The 25,001-nt window shown below is 57.6% G+C and overlaps 1 protein-coding gene across 39 annotated transcripts in view; it reads left to right on the top strand.

Annotated features, from left to right (window-relative positions):
* Positions 1–25,001, top strand: part of CAMK2B (calcium/calmodulin dependent protein kinase II beta) — a 141,833-nt gene that overhangs the window by 93,095 nt on the left and 23,737 nt on the right. For 15 of the 39 annotated variants that reach the window (XM_065584335.1, XM_065584334.1, XM_065584339.1 and 12 more), the window contains 6 exons: positions 391–513; positions 2,880–2,963; positions 4,435–4,477; positions 7,262–7,336; positions 20,309–20,349; positions 20,763–20,834. In XM_065584335.1, coding sequence (XP_065440407.1) covers positions 391–513; positions 2,880–2,963; positions 4,435–4,477; positions 7,262–7,336; positions 20,309–20,349; positions 20,763–20,834 — 438 coding nt within the window. The remainder of the gene's footprint in view (positions 1–390; positions 514–2,879; positions 2,964–4,434; positions 4,478–7,261; positions 7,337–20,308; positions 20,350–20,762; positions 20,835–25,001) is intronic. The other 24 variants (XM_065584341.1, XM_065584338.1, XM_065584336.1 and 21 more) reach the window with 2 other exon arrangements.

Genomic DNA, 25,001 nt, shown 5'->3' on the forward strand with positions numbered 1-25,001 from the left:
AGCGTCTGTGAGACGATGAAAACACAGGGAACGAGGCATTTAACCGGAATTAGAAGTCGAGGCAAAGGGGCGGCACGAGGGTGGGAACGACAGGTTCAAGTCAGGAAATCAAGTCCGGTTTTGCAGTAGCCCTGGATTGGCCACAGAGCTTCCCGCCCGCTGCTGTGCCAGGGCAGAATGCGGGTACCACTCACCTTGGAGCGGATGTGATAAGGCTGCGGGCAGCATCGGTCGGGCAGTGGGATGTGGGCAGACTATGGCGCTGGCTTTGGGCTGCCCTCAGGTTCCTGGGGAGTCACTGGTGCCTTGGCTGCGAGCAGCCAGCTCCCCGCCCCCGACGGCTGCGATCCCCTGCATTTAACCTTCCTGGCCCTTGTTTCTTGTCTGCAGTTCCCTTCTCCCGAGTGGGACACGGTCACCCCCGAAGCCAAAAACCTCATCAACCAGATGTTAACCATCAACCCGGCCAAAAGAATCACAGCCCATGAAGCCCTGAAACACCCATGGGTCTGCGTAAGTGTCGCTGCCGCCCCGGACGCAGCCAGGGAATGGGGCTGCTGGGTTCTCCCTCGCTTTGCCTCTTCTCTGGAGCCACGCTTCTCGAGCTCAGCGTTGGGGGAGTGGCGAGAGGGGCTGGCCAGGCCACACCAATGGCGCCAGCTTGGATTAGCCCATAGCGCAGTGGCTTTGGAACCAGCATCGTCCCCAGGGAATGGTAGCCATCAACGGGCTGATCAGAACCTGGGCCGGTTCATCTCAGCCACCCACAAGAATGCCCAGCCCGTTGTTTCCCCATCACTGAGTGAGCAGCTGTTCCCCAGCAGCGTGCTGAGCTCTGGGGCCAGCTTGCTCACTAAGGGTATGTCTCTGCTGCGATGGAAGACCCTGGCCTGGCCGCGGCTGGCCCGGCTCAGCGGACTGGGGACATGGGGCTCGGGCTGCGGGGCTATAAGATTGCAGTGTAGACATTTGGGCTCAGGCAGATCCTGCAACCGGAGTGTGACGGGTTCGGTCACAGAGACCCCCTTGGGCTGTCACCTGTTGTTCTGGGACTACTTCTGAGCCCGTTTTCTCTGCCAGTTTGGGCCTCTAGAACCCTGCCTTGTTGAGCCAGACACCCTAGCCTGCTACAACACAGACCCGGGGTCTGAACCACGCCCCCAAAGCTGCAGACTTAACTGAAAACAGCTCAGCAAGTCACCTGTCTCCAGCACCCAGACACCCAGCTCCCAGTGGGATCCAGACCCCAAATAAATCCGTTTTACACTGTATAAAGCTTATGCAGGGTAAACTCATAAATTGTCTGCCTTCTATAACACTGATAGAGAGATACACACAGCTGTTTGCTCCCGCACATATTAATCACTTACTCTGGGTTAATTAATAAACAAAAGTGAGTTCATTAAGTATAAAAAGTAGGATTTAAGTGGTTCTGAGTAATAACAGACAGAACAAAGTGAGTGGCCAAGCAAAATAAAACAAAACACGCAAGTCTAAGCTTAATACATTAAGAACCTGTTTACAAGTAAAATCTCACCCTCAGAGATGGTCCAATAAGCTTCTTTCACGGACTAGACTCCTTCCTAACAACCCTTTCCCCTGGTACAGCCCTTGTTAGTTCCAGCTCAGGTGGTAACTTGGGGATTTCTCATGACTTGCAGACCCTTTTGTTCTGTTCCACCCCCTTTTATATCTTTGGCCCAAGGGGGAATCTGGGTCCCCACCCCTCCTTCTAAATGGAAAAGCACCAGGTTAAAAAGATGGATTCCAGTATCATGTGACATGTACACATGTCCCTGTAAGACTTCATTACCCACTGGCTGGCCCGCACCTACCCAAGAAGGCTTACAAGTAAACAGAGCCATTTACAGGAGATTGATTCTGAAGCACCCTTAATGGCTTCCACTTAATGTTTACACCTGTAATACAAGTTTATATCTTATTCTCCTAACTCCAGACATAGGAATAATACATGCAAACAAATAGGATGAACACACTCAAGAGATCCTAAGCTTCGTAATGATACCTTACAAGAGACCTTTTGCATGAAGCATATTCCAGTTACATCATACTCACATTTATAAACATATTTTCATAAAACATACGAAGTGCAACGTCACAGGGAGGGGCCCAGAATGTCCACACTGCGATTTTATAGCCCGGCAGCCCGTGCCCTGTGAGCCTGAGGTGGCTGACCTGGGCTCTGAGACTCGGTGCCGTGGGGTTTTATTGTCACGTAGACGTCCCCCGAGGGTCTGGCTGTCTGTGCTGCATTGTAAACCTGGGTCTGTGAGACCCGGGCTTGTGTTTGCAGTCTGTGCAGGAGCGGCCGCCCTGCAACGTAAAGCTGGGCTCCCAGTTGCTGGGCTCGGGTCTCAGTCGTGTTAAGGCAGCCGCGCTGCTCTACGCCGCCCTTCTAATCGGGGCCGTGGCTTGAGCTGCGTCCACACTGCCAAACGACAGGGAGTAGGACTTGGTCCTAGGATCCCGGCCCTGAGTGCTCGCTGGCCCAAGTCAGGCTGATTTGTGGGTAGGCAAAAGGCGGGGTTCGGCTCAAACCTGAGTCCCACTCGGACTTAGTGTGCCGTGTAGACAGACCCTTGGAGCTTTGTCGCTGATCTGGTGGGACAGGATCCAGGGGTGCCCAGTGCTGGTGGCCTGCCATATCTGCAGTGTTATGTCACCTGTGGTCCCAAGCCAGGACCACGCCTCTGGGGGCACTAGGGGCTTATCTGGGTGGGGCAGGACTCTGCTGGCTGAGCTGTTTCTCTAGTCTCCCCTCCCTCCCGCCCCCGTCCCGTTCCCTCCCCTGACCACAGTCGTTTTCTGGTGCCGAGGCAGAAACAACTGATTTCTCTCCCCCACCTTCTCTCCTCCAGCAACGTTCCACGGTGGCCTCCATGATGCACAGGCAGGAGACCGTAGAGTGTCTGAAAAAGTTCAACGCCAGGAGGAAGCTCAAGGTAAATGCCCCTGCAGAGCCCTGGGGCCGGACTCTCCCAAGAGCCACGGCAAACAGACACGGCAGGGTCAGTGTGGGGCTGAGGTCCCCCCTGCCCCAGGGGCCCCATGATCTCTGCTGCTCAGCCAACAGCCCCAGAAAGGAGCAGAGGCTGCTTGGTTTGTTAGCATGGCACATCCAGGGCATAGCGCGCCCCGGCATCTCCCCCTCCAGGAGAATTTCTGGGCCAGTGGGTTCTCCTCGCCGCACCACAGAGCTCAGAGCCCTGCAAGTCCTCTCCAGGTGCTAGCAGCTGAGACTGGAGCTGGAGAATTGATCCCCCAGCTCCTAGCCCTTCCCCGTGGGGTGGCATGCGCACAGGAACCGCAATGTGTCAGCCACTGGGCATCTCTGCAATGGCAGGGTAAGTCCATTGCCCCCAGAGAGTCCAGCGTCTGGCGGGGGGGTTCAGCTCCCACTGTTTGTGTAGCCCACACCCGTGCAGGTGGATGAGCCTGCTCCGGCCCTGCTTAAGAGAGGTGGGTCTGTTCCCTCAGGCTGGACTGGCTCATGCTTAAGGTGCAAAGGTGCCAGGTTTGGTGCCCCCTTGCGGGCGGCTAGAGGGGACAGGGTGGTAGCTGGCGAGGGCTGTTTCTCTAGGGGGTATAACGCCCAGGGGAACTTGTGGCCTGTCTTTGCGAGCGGAAGGATACGCAGGAGAGTCCCAGGACCATGGGCCATTCTGTGAAGTAGCCAAGTGGGAGGAAGGGGCTGGGAAAGGGCCTGATAACCGTCGTGTGGCAGAACCTGTGAGAACTGCGCCTCTGCCCCTCCTGTGTCCCACTGCCCCCCCAGCTCCTGCTGCTAAGTGAGAAAATCCCCATGGGGCCCGGATTTCACCAGGGTCTCCAGACCCCACCCTGTCCCTTAGAGGCCTGTGCCACTCATCAGAACCTCAGGGGTTCTGGAGCGTCGGCCCACAGAGGAGAGAGGGAAGAGTCAGGGGAGGATCCGAGGGGAGCAAGGCGCCGTGCTCTCAGGGGTGGGGGTGTGCTGCGGTCAGTGGAGTCCCATGGGCAGACGTGCAGCAGATTCTGGTCGGCATCCGTAGCTGCCTTCGGGGCAGTGCATTGGCAGGGAGTCACCCCCAGCCTCGGCTCACCACTTTGGGACCGGCACGGGTTCCCACCCTCCTGGGCTCTGCCCTCCCTGCCCCGATGCGAGGGGGGGCTGGGGCGTCAGCCCCGCGTCACGGATGGGAAGCCGGGCTCAAGGAGCTCACGGGACTTGCCCGCGGTAGGCTACGGTGGAGCTGGCCAACAAAGCCAGCATCCCCGTGCGCTAGGTACACCTTCCCCACTTGGCCACACCCTCCTCGTGCATCTAGGGAGCAGCGCCCAGGTGGCCGGCGGCCTGGCCCCTCTCAGACCAGCTGCCTGTCACACCACGGTTTCCTGCACTGTGCTGTACCAACCCCGGCTCTTCTCTTCCAGGGGGCGATTCTCACCACCATGCTGGCCACGAGGAACTTTTCAGGTAAGCACTCGGCTCGGCTTCGCATTGCAAAGCGATGCGCGTCCTGGTGTTTGCCCCTGAGACGTGAGAGCAACCTTAGCCCCCTCGGGACCAAGGCCACGTTCGCGGAAGGCGCAATTGCACACCAGAAAAGCGCTCCTCCTGTGGATGCAGCTAGAGCGGCAGAGCTGTGCTCGTACCGGTTCAGCGAACCGCTCTGTCACAGTCTCCCCGTGTCCCTCCCGCCACGAGGGCCCTGGCAGGGTCTCGGACATCACCTGTCTCTGAGCCGGGACCCTGGTGAGCGGGGGTTTTAAGGCTTTTCCGGACCCCTGCCTTCCACTGTGATATCTGACCAAGGCAGACTGCCTCCCAGCCGGCCCTGTTCTCTCCGAGGGCAATGAATAGGGTATGGCCAGCCATTACAAGTGACCGCCCCGCACTTTCTAAGCAAACCCCTTTCTTCTTAAGGCAAAAGCGTCACGAGAGAACCTATGAGAACAATATGCAGATTTAACCACACATGACACGTCCCCAATCGGTCGGGGGGGGGGGGGGGCACATCTTTCCCACTCTCCTGCAAGGATTGGGGCCCCCCTTGGACAGAAGGTCCAGTCCGTTTGCTGCATCAGAAAGAAGGCCCTGCGTTAGTTTAAAGGCAGCCTTTTTATTCCCAAAGCCCTTTCTTTGTGGTCTCTGGAAAACCCAGCCTGTGCCAGCCTCCCCAGGGGTGGCACCTCTCTGGAGGTGTTTACAACCTGGTTGTCCTTAATCACACCCTGTTTTTGGTTCCTGGAGGAGCCATGGTAACCTCCCTCCCTGGAGTAGCCTACAATCCCTCTCCCACAGTGCTACATAAACTCGCTATAGTGTGGTCCCCAAAGATACTACATGGGGTTGCTGCACGGCCCAGTGAAACAAGCGATGCTGGTAAAAGCTCAACTTTGCCGATGCCGCTGCATCTGCACCAGGGGCTTTGCCAGCCAGGCTCCGTTGGTCAGGGAATCTCTGCTCTTCACACCCTGGCCGACAGAGCTGTGAAATCTGTAGTGTCGACCTGGCCTGAGGAGTTCTCAGCGCTGCTTAGAGCCAGACGCAGCCCAGGCAGATGCCGTTCCTCGGCCTTAGAGGGCAACCTCTTCTCCTGAGCCGTGCTGGTTTGCAGGGCCGGCTCCAGGGATTTGGCCGCCCCAAGCAGCCACACACACACACACACAAAAAAGCCGCGATTGCGATCTGTGGCGGCAATTCGGCGGAAGGTCCTTCGCTCCTAGCGGGAGTGAGGGACCGTCCGCCAAATTGCCGCCGAATAGCTGGACCTGCCGCCCCTGTCCGGAGTGGCCGCCCCAGGCACCAGCTTGCCAAGCTGGTGCCTGGAGCCGGCCCTGCTGGTTTGGTGATGTGGGGAATTGGGTATAGAGCTGAGAATGACAGAGCTCATCTCACCTGTGCCTGGCCAGCCTCAGTACACAGATGCCTAGTGCAGAAACCTGTTGTGCCCCGGACAGGTCTGCTCTAAAGGAGTCTCTCTAGATCCCACTGTTAACATTTGCACAGCAAGGCTGGAGGGGTCTGATTGCGATGCCTCCAGGTGCCTGTAGAAATGCAGACGTGCCCGGGTATGTTTCAGGGGAGAGGCGGATGGATCTGTGTCTCTTTCAGCCATTGCAATCCCATTTTTGTCAATTTCACGGCGCGGCTGATTCTCACCTCCCAACTATCCTGCTGGCAGAGCACTCCAGGGGAGGGCACTGGCGGGGAAGGGGCATGCCCCTGCCGGCTGGATGTCCCTGGGAATGCCGCTCTAAAGCATACCCTTCTTTCCTGGTCTGTCCCTCCTCGGTTGGCACCCAGTATCAGATGAAACTGATCGCCTCGGGCCCCTGCTATTGCCCCTGTCTAGAGGAGTGAGGAGAAACATCTCAAGGGAACAAGGCGGGGGGCAGCTGGGTAGATCCCTCAAGCAAGACATTTTGCTTTCTCTCCCGAGGGGCCATGACTTCGCTTTGCAGCACCCAGGCCTGGAATTCAGCTTTCCAGGGTCATGGACACTTAGCAAATGGTGCAAAAAAAGACTAAGCGATAAGCAGCCATTGACTGTGTCACAGGGATTCAAAGCCCCCACTGGGCTTTGGGGACAACCAATGGGCATGGGGCTCTGGTGCCCTGCCCCGTGCATCCCTCAGGATCTCAGAGTTGGCGTCTTGGGCTAGAATCCCTTCTCCCGTCCGTTCCACACGGCACGGGGTCGCGGCTCCTTGACTGGGACATCCCCTGATGTCTCAGCGAAGCTAGCGGGGCCTGGCGGGGTGGAGGGCTGCTGCTGTGTGGAGGGCCCTCTATGCCACCTCCAGGAGTAGCTTCCCCGCTGGGCACAGAGGGTATGTCTCTGCTGCAGTTAAACGCCCGCAGCTGGCCCGTGTCAGCTGCTGGACTTGCAGAGCAATAACATTGCAGTGTAGTCGTTCGGGCTCAGAAATCTGGCGAGGGGGGAGGTTGAAAGTTAGCTCGAGTGTCTCCATGCAGCCCCCACCCCTGGCATTGCGGTGTGGACGTGCCTCCAGCTGTGGCTCTAGGCCGGTCGCCCCTGGGGCATGTGGAACGGGGGCTCAGCTACCAGCAATCTCGCCTCTCCATCTAAACTTTAACTCGAATCTTTTTTTCTGCTTCCTTTGTCTCGTTTCTTTCCCTCTCTCTCCTGCCCTCTGTCTGTCTCGCTCCCTCTCTCTGTCTTTCTCTGTCTCTCTCCCACTCCCACCCCGACCGCTCTCCTTGTCCCTCCGTTTCCTACCCTGGTGCTGACAGTCGGCAGACAGACCACCGCTCCCGCCACAATGTCTGCAGCCGCCTCCGGTGCCACCATGGGGTTGGTGGAACAAGGTAGACGTGTCCTGAAGGGACCCTCCCTGTTTCCCCTCTCTTTCCTCCCCCCCACCCCAGAAATCTGAGCGCATGCAACTTCATCCATCATTAACATCTCATCCCCAACCAGCGCCCAGAACTGGGAGCAAACGCAGCCGGGTCTGCTCTGAGGAAGGGCGCCGGGCACTGGAGGAAGTTCCAGTTTATTCCAGCAGAGATTTTAAAAGGCCCTGGGGGGAAACAAGGGTTAAAAAGTAGAATTGGAAAATGCGTAGGAGTCTGGAATGGCGGAAAGAGTAAAAAAACTGGGACTGTTCAGGTTAGAAAAGAGATACCTGCGGGGGTCTATGATAGAGGTCAATACAATCCTGAATGTTGGAGAACGTGAATAAGGACGTGTTATTTATTCCTTCCCATATCACCAGAACCAGAGGTCACCCGATGACATTAATAGGCAGTCGGTTTAAAACAAAGCGAAGGAAGTACTTCATCACACAGCGCACATTCAAACTGGGGAACTCATCGCCAGGGGATGTTGTGAAGGCCAAAAGTGTAACTGGGTCAGAAAAGAATTAGATACGTTCATGGAGGACAGGTCCATCAATGGCTATTAGCCACGATGGTCAGGGACACAACCCCATGCTCTGGGTGTCCCTAAACCTCTGACTGCCAGAAGGTGGGCCTGGACGACAGGGGTTAGATCACTCTGTACATTTCCCTGTTCTGTTCATTCCCTCTGGGGCACCTGACAGTGGCTGCTGTCGGCGACAGGACACTGGGCTAGATGGACCTTTGGTCTGACTCAGTCTGGCCGTTCTCACGTTCTTATTTAATTTCCATGTTACTGCAATTGGGCCTCTCATCCCTGGGAACTCAGAAACTGGGTCATAATCTCGGATGGCAACCAGGATCGATGGGGGAGAAGCCCGGCGACCTGGCCACACTTTAAAAGCCAGCCTCCAGTTTGGTGCCCGCCTCCTTGTACGTGCAGGTTGTCAGGGCACACAGCTTGTTCATCGCCCCCAGGGCTCAGGGGGGAAATGCCAGGTTTGAACCCGCTACCTTGATGAAAGCCCTGAAATGTTTATGTGCAGGGCAGGACACCTGGTGGTCAGAGTCGGGCACTGCACATCAGGGACTCCACTTCAAAAGTGCCTAGTTCACTTAGCAGCATCTGAGTAAAATCTTCACCTGGGCCTAAGTGATTTAGGAGCCAGTGTCCAATTCTCAGACGTGACTTAGGCACTGAGAGGAGGCTACCTTTCATTGAAATCCAATGGGGCTTAAGTGACTCAGGGCAGGGCTGCCCAGAGGATTCAGGGGGCCTGGGGCAAAGCAATTTTGGGGGCCCCTTCCATAAAAAAATTGCAATATTATAGAATACTATATTATCGTGGGGGCCCCTGTGGGGCCCGGGGCCTGGGGCAAATTGCCTCACTTGCCCCTCCCTCTGGGCGGCCCTGACTCAGGGTAAGATATGCAAAGGTATTTAGGCCCCTAGAAATGCAAAGAGGTGCCTAAGTCCCTTTCACAAACTGGCCCTTTTGAAAATTTTACCCGTCGCTTCTCCTCGTGACATTAGGCAACCCTCTCTCCGTGCCTCAGTTTCCCTATTAGTAAAATGGGCACCCAAACACTCCCCACCCTCTGGCATGTGGGTTCCTGGCTGTAGTCCAAGAGCCAGCTCCTATTGATTTATTCATTCATTAAAGCCAGCAATGTGGCGGTGACACCCGCCTCCATTTCTCTGTCACGCCGCACTCAGCGCGGGACTCTGTGTTCTCTTTGGCAGGAATTGACGCCCGTCCCTTTCTCACACAGGGCAGGGAGCAGCTGCTGCTGAACTCCTCGGGGGGCGTAAAAACCTGAACTCAGGGCTTGGCAGGGGACGGAAGGTGGAGATGGGCTGCAGACCCTGTATTTTAAATGCCACTCTTTGTAGTCCTGGCTGCGTGGTTTGGGAGCATAATCCACATTGGATGTGCTGTGCGGCTCCTCTTTGAAACAAGCCAAGCCCTCGGCTGTTTTCCTGCCATACACAGAACCCTGGGCTGGGCATGATTGTACTGGGGTGGCTACACTAGCTGTTTTTAGCTCCATTAAAGCCAGCTTTGGGATGCCTACCCATGCTGCTGTCCACCTCCTGACCGCAGTGGGGACATCCCCGGTCCCTTTTGGCGCTTGCGATCGGTCCCTAGAGCAGGAGGAGGCGAGGGCCATGCATGCCAGCTGCAACCAGTGTCAGGCAGGGGGTCGTGCCTAGCTGCGGACCCTCTTGCATCGGCCAGGCTGTTGGCCTGGTATCCTGCACTGGTGGCTTCTCAGGGCAGCGAAGGCCCAGCTGGCTTTCCCAGCGTGCCCAAAGATTCTGTTCCCAACTTGGGATTGGAGTTCCCGTCTTCAAGCTTCGTCGGTCGGTTTGCCGCAGCTGCCGCATTGGGATTCCTCCCCCAGCGAGGGATTTCCACAGTCGGGCCGAAACGGGAAACAATGAAATGACCCAAAGCCCGGGGAGCAGGCAGGCAGATCGCCCACTGTATAAGATGTGAGCACCGCCCCCAGGCACAGCACCAGAGTTGCCCATCACACATTGGTGTGCGATTGCATGGTTCGTCCAGAGAGCGGACAGCAGATAGGTGCTGGGTGTGCTTAAGGACTGACATTCACCCTGTGCAGCGGATCAGCCCGAGGCACCCGCCAGAAGCACCCCCGATATTTGGAAGACGTCAGCAGGGCGGAGACCCACGGTGGCTCTCGCATGGGGCGAGAGTCACTGGAGGGGGGTGTTTCAGGGAGCGAGGGGGGAGAGCAGAGAGCACCCATTTGCTTTTTGGCACTGTATTAAAATGTAAAGACTGGAGCTGAAGAAAGTTCCTTTCCGAGGAGATCTCCCTCTTGCCAGGGTCTGGGGGCACCCCCTGCCTGGCAGTCAGGGGGGTAAGTTCCCAGAGGCACAGGGAATGTCTCCAGTGTGGCTATGCAAGTCTGATGCACCACCCCGCCCCCCCAGTCATGGCTAAGCAGAGCCTCTGAGTAACCTCTACAAAGGCTCCTAAGTCACTTAGGGCCCAGATCCTCCAAGGTATATAGGTGCCTGTCTCCCACTGATTGCAGTGGATGTTAGGCGTTGAGGTTCTGGGCCGCGGAAGCCTGAAGCCCACTGACTTTCTGTGGGACTCGGCACTTCTGAAAATGGGCTCAGATGAAATTGACCAAAGCACCCAAGTGATTTATGAGCCTATCTCTCATTTTCAAAAGCCCCGCAGGCACCTGGGAGTCCGTGTCACTGCCAGTCAATGGGGTTTTGGCTCTGAAGTCATTTGGAGGCATTTGAAAATTTCCCCTCTATCCATTTCCAAATGGGGTTTGCAAGGAGCTTGGGGCCCTTTCTTGGTGCGTGTGGGGCCTGGAGATGGGCTCTGACATGGGCCCATTTGCCTTTCTGCCTGAAGCTCGCCTGTGTCCGGAGCACAGTGTGAACGTCCAACCTAGGTGTGGCCGTCGCGCCTGTTTGCATGCGCACTGGGCGCTGCATTGGCAAGATTCCTGGAGCTTTGTGCACAGAGCAGCCGCCGATTGGCACAGCCGTCGTCTGTAGTCCCCTAGCCACGCAGGCAGGCGTTCCTGTATTGCCCCCAGAGCCCGGTTAACTCTGCTCTTCTGGTATCTCTATACCCCCTGCTGATCTGGCATGTCTTTGCAGAGACCTTTCCCTCTCCAGCGCCCGCCTCCTCTTCCTGATGCGGTGAAGTCACTGGCCGGCCGAGCACAGGGGGGTGGATATTGACAGCTCCGGCACAGAGCAGGAATGTGTCTGGCAGCTGGGGGAAGAGGTGGCTTTGGCAGCAGTATCTGATACGGGCCGCCCGTTGGGTGCGCACCTGTACGAGGGCGCCCAGTCTGTCTCCGGACGAAGGCGAAAGGGACTCGGTTACTGCCCCGGGCGCTGCTGTTGCACTGATCTCTGCAATGCACTGGCAGATGACTGGGGGGAAGCTCAACAAACAGCTGGGGGCCAGTCCCCAGCTTTGGTGGGTAATGGAGAGGTGGCTTTTTCTGCCTTTCCCATTGCGCTCTTCCATGGTCTGGGAGCACAAGGATCACTGGAATGGGAAGCCTGGCAGGAGGCATCTGTCAATCACAGGTGCCTTGGGGCTCAGCAGTGCTGGGGAAGGAAAAACAGAGCCTGAGTTAATGGAAGTGTTGGGGAAAGACGCCTGAGCATGCCGGGGGCTGTCTGGAAGCGGCTGGGCTGACTGGCTAGTCTAGTGAAAGGAGATAGCTGGAGATAAGGAAGAGCTTATCCATATGGAGGGTCTGTGGGCATTCAGACAGGCTCCCCCCCCCCCCCCGCCACCTCCATCCCAAAGGGTCTTCCTTGTGAATGCTGGCTCTCTGCTTGCCACGGCCTCCTGCCCGCTCCTCCCCCTGGCCTCACCTTGAACTTGGTGAATGATGCATGAGGTTGTGTGACCCAAGTGCATGGGCCAGAGCCTTGTCTGGTTTTATCTGTCCACCCAAACCGGAGGTGGGGCTCTTTGCTTTGTGTCCGCTGGTGCCAGCCCTGCATGCAGGAGACTGATCTGCATGGCAGTGACAGAAACTGACCCATCCGAGCTTGTATTAATGTCTGTGCAAAACTCCGGCCGGGATCCAACCAACAAATCCAGTGGAGGGAGCAGTGACTGACCCACGTGTCCCACTGTGTCTGGCACCGGTTATAAGCCCGTCCCCTCAGAGCAGACTGATGTCGGCATTGCCTGCATCTGCTTTAAGAAGAGGCACCTGAATCTCTATGCAGACTTCAGTCCATAGGCATTCCCAATGTACGTGGGGCTGGAAGCTTGCAAGGAGAGAGACGCTGCCTCGGGTGGCTATGGCAGGGCTCAGAGGGGCATGTGGGAACAGCCGGTGACTATCTGAAAAGCAGAGGCCCGTGGGAGGGGGTAATTTAGGGTGACACCCAGGGGTGTATATTAGGGAGCTGTAATGAAATCGATTTAAAATTGATCCGGTTACACCCGAGACCCCCTGAATGAAGATGCACCTAGATTGCTGTCACTTGCCCGTAAACAGATTTTCTTGATGCGGAAAGTTGCTGTCACTCTCCTGACCCCGGGAACTGCCCCGCCAGCTCTGACAACGCGCGTTTGAAAAGAGAAACGCCCCGATGGTTCAATGGCTGACACAGGAGCAGCTTCCAAACTCTCCTGCCCTGGCTGCGCCCTCTCTGGATCCACTTCCCCTCTGTCTGCGAGACGTTGTGTCAAAGTCACATTCCAGCCCCTTGTGGAGTCAGCAGCAGGTGGCTAGAACTGAGCGGAGCATGTCAGGGCTTTTCATACAGCAGCACGGAGGACAAGTGAGTGAGTCACACGAGTTTCTCCACTGGGGGAAACAATCGGTGTTGCGCACTGGAGAGGGGCCCGGGAGTTTGGAAAGGAGTGATAGCGTCAGCAGAAATGGAGCTGCCACACCAAGAAGGGAGAGGTGGGGTTTCTGGCCTCGGCCTGGAGCGGGACTGGTGCTGCTTAGCTCGGCGTAGCAGAATAATAGATCTCTGGTCTTCACAAGAACATGGGCCAGGCAGATGGCGGATATTGGCCATAGAGTCACGGGCCAAGGATGACAAATAAACTAGAAGCAAGAGCGATGCCCACCCAGGAGAGCAATTGAAAGAGATACAAACAGGCCCTGAGCCTGCCACAGCAGAGAGCCCCCGTGGAGAACCTCCTGGGCTGCCTTTGCTGGCCACTGGACGATGTATTGGACTGATCACCAAAAGATGACCCGGAGCCACCAGTGGTGCTGAATGGACAGCTTCAGCCCTGAAGCAAGTTTGGATCCTAGGGTACGTCCAGACTACCCGCTGCATCGGCGGGTAGCAATCGATTTATCGGGGATCAATATATCGCGTCTTGTTAAGACGCGATATATCAATCCCCAGACGCGCTCCCCGTCAACTCTGGAACTCCACCGGCGCGAGCGGCGGTAGCGGAGTCGACGGGGGAGCTGCGGCCGTCTATCCCGCGCCGTGAGGACCCAAGGTAAATCGATCTAAGATACTTCGACTTCAGCTATGCTATTCACGTAGACCCCCCCGCAGTGTACACCAGCCCCTAGATCCGGGATCCTAGATCGGGCCTTGATAGGAAGCAATGGGTGCTGAATGCATTGCTCCCCTCTTCTCCAGGGGGATACACAGCCTGTGACCCCTCCATTGCTGTCCCGCCTGGTGCCGCTCCCCCAGAAGAAGCTCTGGCTCTGGCGCATCAGCTCGTTGTAGGTGTGGCAGGCAGTTGCTCCGATGGGTTAGGCAAATGGTTGGCCCAAAGGGTCCCTTTGCACCTCATTTTACACACCATCCTCCAGGACATGGAGAGCGGCTGCAAGTGGCTTCTGGCCCCTCCACCCGTGAGGTTCATAGAATCATAGAATATCAGGGTTGGAAGGGACCTCAGGAGGTCATCTAGTCCAACCCCCTGCTCAAAGCAGGACCAAACCCCAACTAAATCATCTCTGCCCCACTCCCTGCTTTGTCCCCTTCCATCCCCTCTGTCTCCAGACAAGCCTCACCCACGGTGCACAAGGCTTCTTGTCATTGATGTTCAGATCTCCCCTGCCCTCTGGGCGAGAGATCTCTGCCGGAGCACCCACCTTGCTGGCAGCCTCCTCAGCTGTAGACAACGGGCCTGGCTTTGTCTCGCCTCTTCCTGCATCCGATCCCGTCATGCCAGGGTTGTAGCCCTCCAGAGTCTTCCCATTGTCTCTAATAATGAATAAGCCCAGAGTGTTGGGTTCTCCCTGCTGGCTTTAAGGTGTGAAGTCCTCTCTGGTTCTGCACCCTTCTCCTTTGGGGAACTGTCACGGTGCCTACTCTTGGCCCTGTGCAGTCCGTGGGAGGAACCCCTTTCAGTGAGACAGCTCTTCTCGGGGGTCCACTCTTTCTTGGGGTCAGGCCCTCCATCTCCTGGAGCCGCACCTCTCTGAGCCTTAGCCAGGGCCGGCTCTAGGATTTTTGCCGCCCCAAGCGAAAACAATTTTGGCCACCTCCCCACCTGTTTTTTTCTTACCCCACCCCCGGCCCCGCCTCAACTCCGCCCCTTCCCCAAATCCCCAGCCCTGCCTCCTCCCCCCAGGCTCTCAAGCCTAGGAGGGGGGAGGGAGAGGGAGAAGCAGCGCGTGTGCTGCGGCCACTCGGGGTCTCCCCCTCCCTCCCAGGCTCTCAAACCCGGGAGGGAGGGGGAGATCCCGAGCGGCCGCGGCGCACGAAACAGCTGATTCGCGCGCCGCTGCTCCCCCTCCCTCCCAGGCTCTCAAACCCGGGAGGGAGGGGGAGATCCTGAGCGGCTGCGGCACGCGAATCAGCTGTTTTGCGCGCCGCAGCCGCTCGGGATCTCCCCCTCCCTCCCGGGTTTGAGAGCCTGAGAGGGAGGGCGAGCAGCAGCGCGCGAGCGGCAGCAGCGGAGGTGAGTTAGGGGGGCCGGGGCACATTTTTAGGGGTGACATGGCCCGCGCCAGAATGCCGCCCCTAAAAATGTGCCGCCCCAAGCACCAACTTGTTTTGCTGGTGCCTAGAACCGGCCATGGCCTTAGCATGTCTGTCTCTCACCACGGGCTCCCTCAGGGAATCTACTCGCTTTGGACCCCCGGGGCCTCCACCCCCCCCGAAGGGTTTGATGCAACCTTGTTCTCTAGACCAGAGTAACTCTCAGCCAGCGTAAAACAGGAGGGTTTATTGAGCATTGAACACAGCACAGGAAACCCTCTGACCCTCAGGCCTGGCCTCCCTCAGCACAGCACATCCCAGTCTCCCTGCATCCAGGTGGGCTCTGCCTGCTCCCCCTCTCCAGCCCAGAGCCCCCCTCTTCCCAGCTGGGCATCTGATCTCACCGGCCCCAGGCCCCGCCTCTGTCCATTGTCTTCTCTCCAGGTAAACAGAGTCGTCTGGGCCTCCTCTCCTCTCCCCCCCACCCCCAGCTGGAACCGGCTGGTTAGGTCATGGGGTCCTCTCTCCGCAGCCCATTGTCCTCCCACTGGCCAGAACTGGCTGCGACTCCTGAGCTGGGTCTCTGGTGAGGGTCGTCAGGTCACCAGTCGCCGGGTGTCCCTCCTCCAGGCCATTGGCTGGGGTCCCAAGTTTCCTCTCCGGTCCTCTGTAACAACAAACTCCCTCTCCCCTCACCTCGTTAAACCAGTAACGCCCAGGGGCACTGAGTCCCACTCCCTCTGCGTGCAAACCATTGGAAAACCATGAAAAGATAAGAAAATCCCCCACTTTGTCACAGGAACGAATGCATCACCTCCCCAGAGCTCTATCCTCTGCCAATCCAGAGCCTCAGGAAACCAAGCTGCAGTCCCTCACTTTACACTCAGTTGGGCTCCCTGCCGGTCCAGGAGCCAGCCATAGCAAAGTGACACGCCCAGGGGGCCATGAGAGATCTCAGTCTGCTGGCATCCATCTCCCCTCCCCTCGCCATGGCTACTGGGGATGAGCCCCCCAGACGGTTACTGGAGCATCTGGGCCAGTCTTGTAGGTAGGTCGTGCTGTGCCAGGATCTGTGAGTTCACATGATGAGACCAGGTCCCTCACCCTACACGTGTTGCGCAGGGCATCCGGCAGCTTGAACCTTGTGGACGGGCATTCCCAAGCGTGACTTTGGGAGTTAGGTTTGGAGAGCCCAGGGTCAAGCTGGGCTTTGGGGACCTCGTCCCCTGCTTTCTGGCTGGGTTACCAGTCAGAAGAGCTTTGAGGGTCCGAGCGTGACCGCTTTGCATGGCCAACTTCCTCCTCCGTGGGGATGGGAGCCCACTGCCAGTGGCACGTAGATGGTCTCTGAGGTTGGGTTCCCTCCCAGCGCACGCCATGCTTTCGTTTCCCAGCCAGGCGGCTGTCCCCTGCAGGAGGGCACCAGGATTGCCAGACGCTACTGGTACCGCCTGTCTGGATGCTCCCCACAGGGGGCTCTGCTGAAAGGTATGAAGGCAGCTCCCCTTCCCGATTTGCAAGGTTCTGCGAGCCCTGGAAGAGCTGCTCTTCTGTGTCATGTGGAAGAGTGACGGTTGACGAGGCAGGCACAGTTTATGTGCTTGGTGGCTTTGCTCTAGGGAGGCAGGGTGACCCAGGGGATGGGCCGCTCAACTGGGGGCTGGGACTCCTGGGTTCTGTTCCCAGCTCTGGCGTTGACTTGCTGGGTGAGCTTGGGTGAGTCATGCCTCCGCCCCTCTTCCTCCCTCAGCGAGGGATATTGACCCTCCTTAATAGCACAGCTGGAAAGTGCGAAGCTCCCTTGTTGTCAGGCCCAGCCGACGGGCTGGCTTGCGGCAGAACCGACCATTTCACTCTCCAGATGCGAGGAATGCTCTGCCAAAGCCTGAGCTGGGACCTCTGTCCCCACGGGCATTGCACGGATGTCTCAAGTCCTCGAGACGCTTTCTAATCCTGGAGTAACTCGTCCTCCAATCTTGGGGCGACTCCAGCTAGACCATCACATAGAGCATGGCTGTGGGCCAAGCCTGTAGCCTTTTCAGCACAGTGTAGGTACTTGCGCAGTGCATTTTATCAAAGGCACCCAAACAGCTCCCTTCTGAGTCACAGCTGGCCGGATTTGCTGGCTGGGTGCCCTCCGTGGCTGTGTGCTGCCCAGTGACAGACGCTGTCAGCCACTGGATCCGTGCTGCAGAGCCAAGGAAAGCTACCAGCTACCTTTTGATCACAGCCTCTATTGTCAGGGCCGAAGAAGCTCTGCGTGGTTAAGGCCAGAAAGGACCATGACGATCATCCAGGCTGATCTGCACGGCGCAGGCCAGCGAATGTCATCCTGTGTTTATCCCGGTACCTCCTGGCTGCACCACGGCGGATCTTTCACAGGGGGTTGTCCCGTCCCTAAAGACTCTAAGCACCGGAGCGTCGGCCCCGTCCCTTGGAAAGCCCCCCAGTAACCCGCATTGTTACGAATGCGCCAGCGGCAGGAACAGCTGTAGTAGTTACGGCCGTGCTTACCGGTAACGCTTTCCCGTGGACCAGTCAGCAGCCCCCTCCCACGCCCTGGGCTCAGCAGAGTGACAGGAAGCCACGGCAGGATAGATCTGTCGTGGGCATGCGCCCGCTCGTTTGAAATTGGCTGCATGAAGCAAAGCCAAATTGAACACCAGACGCTACCAAGGATCACTTCAAACCCCAGATTGGGGGGGGGAAGCAATGTTAGGGGGTACTGGGGGGGGAATAGGGCCAATGTGCTTGAATGACAAAGAATTTGGCTTCGGTGACACCGAGAGACACGATCCGGGGAGCGGAGAGCTGCCTCGTTCTGCCTTGTCGCTTTTCTGACTGCTGTGGCATTTTAAAAGGCTACTATCCACCCCCCACCCCCGCACCCTCATCAGTGTGACTGCTCAGGCCAGCTGTGAGTGGTAACTTCCCCTTCCCCGCAAACGTTGCACTCTGCCGGAATCAACACCTCTTTTTGTTCTCTTCTCTCCTCTGCCCTCCACTCCCTCCTTCTCCTCTCACCTGCCTGTCTCTCTCGCTTTCCTCTTCTGTACATTTCTCTCAGGTAAGCAAACTTTTCCCCGGGTTCTCTCCTCAGAGCTGGCTGGGGGATGGGAGGCAGAGGTGGCCGTGGGGCAGTGGGCCGGGAGGCGGCGCTCCCTGTGTTCCACCTAGTCACCGGGCCGTAGGGCGAGCGCCGATGCTCGGGTAGCGTTCAGAGAGGGTTTCTGTCTGCGAATGAGCGACAAACGGTACCAGTTAAAAGCCAGCAGATAGAGGCTGGTGGTGTGCAATCTGTCCCCACACACCACTCTGCCAGTGCACCTCGGTCTTGACCGGCAGCCCCTCTGTTTCAGTCCTAGGCTTACCACAAGCAACTCTGCCAGTGCCCCTCACTCCCAACCCACAGCCCCTGCTATCCCAGCCCTGGGCTCCCCCCAGCTCTGCTGGTGCCCCTCACTCCCGACCCGCAGCCCCTGCTACCCCAGTCCTGCCCCTCACCCTTGGCTCTGCTGGTGCCCCTCACTCCCGACCCACAGCCACCTGCTACCCCAGCCCTGGGCTCCCCACAGACCTGCCAGTGCCCCGCAATCTCAACTCACAATCCCTTTTTATCCCAATCCTGCCCCTCATCCCTGGCTCTGCTGGTGCCCCTCACTCTCAACCCACAGCCCCTGCTATCCCAGCCCTGGGCTCCCCCGCAGCCCTGCTGGTGCCCCTCAATCCCAACTCACACCCCCCTTTTATCCCAGTCCTGCCCCTGGCTATACTGGTGCCCCTCACTCTCAACCCACAGCCCCTGCTATCCCAGCCCTGGGCTCCCCACAGCCCTGCCAGTGCCCCTCAATCCCAACTCACAACTTCCTTTTATCCCAGTTCTGGCCCCCATCCCTGGCTCTGCCGGTGCCTTCAATCCTGACCCCATCTCCCTGCTAGCCCAGCCCTGGGCTCCCCCCACAGCCCTGCTGGTGCCCCTTGATCCTGACTACCAACCCCCAGCATATCCAGCCCTGGGTTGCCACATCTCTGCCAATGCCTGTCATTCCAGACCTGCAGCTCCTCTGCTCTCTCAGCCAGGGCTGGCTGACACAGGACAGTTGTTGGCTATTCTGAATGCAGATTCAGACCCAAGGAGGGGGGAGGGGTGGCGAAAGAGCAGGTAGTCAGGCCCAGAGGGGACAGCGGGGAAGCACGCAGCACAGCCTAGCATGCTGGAGACCACAGGGCAGGAGGGCTGGGCAGGGCAGTGAAGACAGGACCCAGAGCACAGCAGGGGCTGCGGGTTCCAGGGGTTGCTTCCTGGAGAGCAAGCTTCTGCCGTTTGGACCCCACCGGGGGAGGGCCATGGACACCAGGCTGTGACTCTCAGGGGGTTGGGAGCTCAGGCAGTGCGGGATAGCGGTTAGAGCAGGGGCTGGGCATCATCTCTGAATTCTAGTCCCAGCATAGGTTTGACCTTGGGGAAGGACCTTAACCCCTGTGTCTCCACGTGCCCCTCTAGGAGTGCAGGCTGACACCCCCCCCCTCCCCCAGCCTGCCTGGTGGGCGCATGGTGAGATCGGGGGGGGGGGGGGAGGGAAGTGCTCTCAAGGAATGAAATGAGATTGTGCCAAGTTCTGAGAGCGCCTCGGTGCCGTGCTGCCCGGTTGGCAGCTCCCGGCCGGAGGGGCAGTAGTAGCTGGGGGCTGGCTCTTGGAGGGCGTGATCCTGCGTGGGAAGGGTTGGGGCAGAGGAAGGACCGCTCAGCTGTCAGCTGACTGGCTGTGAGGTGGCGAAGCGCTGAGCCGGCTGGTGTGAGGGCACGGGAGAAGGGCCCTGGGGACGGGGGTGAGGGTAGATCAGACTGGTGCAGAGGGCGAACAGCGGGAGATCACGCGGAGGCAGCTGGCACCCTCTGCCCAGCGCCTGCGTTTAGGAACCGGGGAAGGGGCTAGTGAAAGGTCCAGCTGGGAGGAGACATTCTGAGTCAGTGGGTTTCTAGCGGCACCTGCTGGCCAGCGGTCACAACAGGTGCTGGGGGAAGAGAGCAGAGACCCCAGGGCTGCTCCACTTAGGAAGGTTTGGAGGGTTTCTCTGGGGCGACCGGGGGGTCATCATTGCCAGAGCCGAGCGCTGTCCCTGGAAAGCCTGCCCCCGGCTCTGCTCGCGTGTGCGCTGGCCGAACTTGGGCCTGCCTGGGGCAGCTCTGCTGAGCAGGGAAACCGAGGGCATGCTGCCCTCGCATGAAGGGAACAGCCGCCAACGGGGCCGGCTGCCACGGCCGCTGTGATCTTTTCTGAGTCCCCATCTCGTATTCCGCTCAAGCCGGTGAAGGTGGGGGCTCCCCGGGTGCAGGAGGCTAGGGGAAGGGGTGGCGCTCCCCTTCTGCGTTCGGGCGTAACCCATCAGGGTTTGGGTTTGAAGCGGCCTCTCTCCGCCCCTCAAGGGCAGGCGGCAGCACGGCGGGTCCTGGTGAGGGGGGAACTGCCACTAACCCTGTCCTTTCCCTCCCCATGCAGCAGCTAAGAGCTTACTGAACAAGAAGGTTGATGTTGGCAAGGTGAGCAGCATGCTGGGGCTGCAGAGAGATCGGTTTTAGATCCCGAGGCTGGTGGGAAATGATGCCGGCGGTGCAGGCTCCTGTCAGGCCAGTGCTGTGGCGAGCTGGCGCCCGCCGCTTGCAGCTTCTGCCTGGCCCGGAGCCACGACTCGAATATCCGGCGTCTCTCCCAGGCCAGGAGGGCTTTGCAAAGCTGCCCATACACAGTTCCCCTGTGTCTCACCCACATCTGGGCCTTCTCTGGAGCCCTGGATGCACGCCAGGCACTTGGCTTTCCTGCTCATGTCCGCCTCGGCCTGGCCACGTAATGCAGGGGATCCATGCTTGCCCCGTAGGGTTGGGAAGGTCTGTGGGGGGTGGAGGGGAGCATGGGCCACCAAGCCTGTCTTTCAGGGTGCGTTTCTCCTTTGCAGCCGCAGACGAACAGCAGCAAAGGCAGCGCTGGGGTCACCAGCCCGAAAGGAACCCTCCCTCCGGCTGCACTGGTATGGCTCTCGATCTGTTCTGCTGCCCCTCCGCTTTCCCAGCTGCCTGCGAGCCACCCGGCTCTGGGGAATTGAGTGGCGGTCCCTGCTCATGTTCCCCCAAAACCTCCTGCACTGGACGTGGGCTCTGCATGGCCAGGAGCGGGCACTGCTACGCACGGCTCTGGGCCATGTCTGCCGGGGTGAACCAGCTGCCCGCATGCGCGCAGAGGGTGCTGAGCACACAGTCCGGATGGGGCAGGGCCAGCGTGCAGGCAAGTGGGGCTGAATTGGCCGGCTCCAAGCCCAGCCCTGCTCCGAACGCCTCCGTGGGCACAGACCCACTTCTTTCCACGCTGCCCTCCTTGAGCTAGGGCCCTGCCACGTTCCTGTGGCAATCCGGCCAGATGGGGAGGGCTGCATGTTCCTGCTCACAAACAACAGAGGGGGCTTCCTGCCCCTCTGCATCACTAGCCCGGCCAAGGGCAAGTGCCAGGGCCTGCCCCACCCAGCTGGGCTCCCTGCCTTCGGCCCCCGTCCCTGGCCCGACTGTGCGGCGAGTGCCAGCCCCAGAGCAGACCGCGCAGAGGACCAGTCACAGTCGAGACCAGTCCGCGGGCAGCTGGCCCAGAGTGCGATGGGCAGACAGTGGCCTGACCTTGGTAAGTGTGTGGAGCCCAGGACCGTGCCCAGCCCCAGGGATGGTAGGACAGGCCTGGGGAGAAGGGTGCCGGGCCTCACCTGGGGAGCAAGCTGTTCCTGACCCAGGCCTTGGCCTGGGACAGCGAGCGTCCCAGGAGCTGCTCTAGCCCTCCTGGAGCTTCCCGTGGCCCAGGCAGGGTGAGCTGTGTTCACTTCTACCCAGGTCCAGACACTTCCCCACTCAGCGCGGGGCCTCGGCTGCCACCCCGGGGCCCCGGCTGCCACCCCGGGGCTAGTGCCAAGGGGGCTGAATAGAAGGGGCGGGGGAGATGCCGCTGTTGGCAATCACTTGAGGCAAGGCCGAGCCGGGAGGGCAAGGCCGACGCAGCATCCAGCAGCCTGCACGCCGGTCTGGCTCCGTAGGGCTACCCAGAGCCCTGATCTGCAGCCAGCTGCTCCCTCTGGGGCTGGGAGTCACAGACAGGCCGGAGCAGGAGGTCACTCTGGGCTCCATTAAGCTGTAAATGAAGCAGGGAGAGGCAGTAGCCTGCTGTACGGTCCAACACCCCGGGCCTGAATCCCGGGGACAGGCCTCAGAGACTGAACAGGGCTGCAGTGAGGGGAGGCTGCCTGGGCAGCCAGCCACTCCGAGGGCTTGGCTCTCCCTCGTGCAGTCATTTAGACCAGTGCCAAGTCTGCTGCGGCAGCGTCTTACACCTAGCTTGGCATCTACCCAAGGAGCAAAGTGCTGGAGGCTCGGGCTACCAGATTTTGTATCCTTGGCAGAAACCTTTAGGGAGCAAAGTCCCTTATAAGTGAGTGCAATGCGCAGGCCTTTGCGTTTAGGCCGTCCCATGGAGTGGCCTGTTTCTCCTGTTTCTGTGCCCCTGCTCTGCCCAGCCCTGGAATAGTTTTCATTGGTACCCCTAGCACGGATCACGTTCTAACGCATGTCCACTAACATGCCTTGAAATTCTAGTGCGGACAGGACACACCCATCTGTTCCCAGTCACGCTTAAGGGCTAACCCTTCATGGCACATCTACACCTGAGTTTACAGTCACGCTAGTGTAACACTCCCAGCAGTGACGCAAGAGCATGATACCAAACACAGGGCAGACTGTTAAACACCAGGGCACAAACCCCGAACGGGTGGTGAGTTCTATGCTTAGATTTCACCAACCAGTGCAAGCTCCTCCAGTGCTATAACAGTACCCCTGGGGTACGTCACTCTGTCTCGCCACCCAGGTGAGTGTATCTCTGTGATCGACGGACCCTTCCTTCCACCAAGAATCACAGCGATATTCAGGTTATCCCCAGTCCCAGTCACTTGCCACAGGTCAGTTGCACCTTAGATCTTCCACCACAGATGCTTGTAGCCAATCCTGAAGACTGATTAGGTAGGAAAAGGAAACGAGAGAGTTATGTACAAGGGCAAAGCAAGCGAACGTAGGCACACGTGTGAGTTACAGTCGTAGGGTTCAGAAGGTGATACAGGCTTGTGATGAGAGTTAGTCACTGCTGGAGAGCCTCCTGGTGGCCATGTCTAGGGATTAGTACTTCTCAGGTCACGATCCCTTTCTGACCTCGCTCTCCTGGACTCACCGTGTGACTCAGCCCTCCGGCTAGTCATTAACAGTCCTACCCTTGTAGGTTTCAGAGTCCCATTGGGTCAGCTGTGCGTGTGCCGGCTCCAGGGCCAGGCCCTCTGCCGCTTCCCCAGCGGTTGGTAGGGGAACCCGGGCCCCCCACTACTCCGGCTTCCAGACCAGGGACTCTGAGTCTAGCAACTGCCCTCTACTTGATCCCAGATCCTGTTGCTATTTCCCTGGACTCTTTTCTGCTCCCCTTCTCCATCTTCCAGTCCTGTCCTCTGGGCTTGCCTGCCCAAACTCCAGATTACGTTCCCTGCAGCCCTCTTCTGTTCTATCTTTTTCTTCTCCTCTTGTTTTATGCTTCATCTTCAGACGTTTTCGCATCATCAAAATCCTATATCCTCCCCCCTAGCCCAGTATCCTTCGAAAAGCGAAGTGATTCTCTTTTACGGCTGCCCCACTTTCCCGGCGCCCTCACCAGTCCTTTCCGACGATAGTCTTTCACCTCGTGGCCTCTCAGTTCTTGAGAAAGAATCTTTTTGTGTAATACTCCCTGCGTTACCACAACAGCTTCTCAGCTGGATCTTAGACTTTTGCACGCGTCACAGAGCACGTCTTTGTGCTTGTTTCATAAATATAAATTACCATTCGGGTCACAGCGAGCTGTTTGAAGAACGGAAGTAACCATATTCAGAGCTGTCGTAGCTATTAATAGACCATTATCCTCAAGTTGAGGACATAGTTCATGGAACCGTTGTCCTTTTTCCTCTTGGAAAAAGTACTTCCCGTTCCTTTGCAAGTTCTCTCTTAACCAAACTTTTGAAGTCCTGTTTTCTCAACCTCCTCACTTTGTAAGGCAGTTTTTGTGGCTTTATCTGCTATTTCATTGCCCAGTGTCCCGATGTGCCCTGGAATCCAAACTGTTACTATATATATACACCCAATTGTGCTATCTCCATAGTTAAGAACAATATTTCATTGAATAAGTCATTCCTGCTTTCCAAGGCTTCCTTTCTAATCGCTGTTACACCCAGTAAAGAGTCAGGTAGGATAACAGCCATAGCTGAGCATACAGCCTTTCTGCAGGTCAGTGCCAACAGTGCACCCATCAATTTGGCCATCAAACGGCTGCAGAATTGGCTAGGCTCCTAGATCTCTTAATTCCAAATTTGGGGATATAAAGGCCATTCCCACTCTGCCCGTGCTGTTGTCTCTGGAACCGTCAGTAGAGCTTTAGCAAAGCTGGCCCCATTTGCTATGTATAAATTCAGAAATCTTAGTCGTCATATTTGATAGCCCTGCTCATCCTTATGTTCTTATCATTCCAGCTCCACAACCGTCCAGCTGTAGGTGGATTTCCCAGGACTAAAGATTTTAATTTCATCCAGACCTTCCTTTTCACCCAAGTCTTTTACCCACCTTTTGACCCTGGGAGTTTGTGGCATCCACTTACTTCTTCTCTACTTAATTCCCAGCAGTCCTCGTCTATTCATTGAGTACTTTGATCTTCTCTGTTTCCATTAACCTTCGCCCAAAATGTGAAATCTAACAATTTCATCCTTCCATTTATAGGCATTTCTCCGGTTGCGACCTGCAGCCCACACAACGGAATCGTGATATTCACACCACCTGCGAATTGCAGAGCTTGGGCTCAGCTCAGCTCTGATTGTTCGAGTGTTGAGTTAGAAGTGGAGTTAAAGGCTCGGCATACCCCAAGCATTCCCAGCAATTCTTTGAAGCAGATTCATCCTAGCTTTACATTTAATCTTGATATTACCTAGATGACCCTTCCAAGTGAGCTTGCTGTTGGACATAACGCCTAAGAATGTCAAATGTTGAGCTGCCTGTATTTTTTCTATACAGATAAGCCCCTTTGTTTTCAGTTGAAACCAATTTTTATCGAAAAAATCCCGGGTTTTACAAAAAATATTATTCTGTTTTTTCTGATGTTC

The sequence above is a fragment of the Chrysemys picta genome, chromosome 2, assembly GCF_011386835.1.
Source record: "Chrysemys picta bellii isolate R12L10 chromosome 2, ASM1138683v2, whole genome shotgun sequence".
Taxonomy (NCBI): Eukaryota; Metazoa; Chordata; order Testudines; family Emydidae; genus Chrysemys; species Chrysemys picta.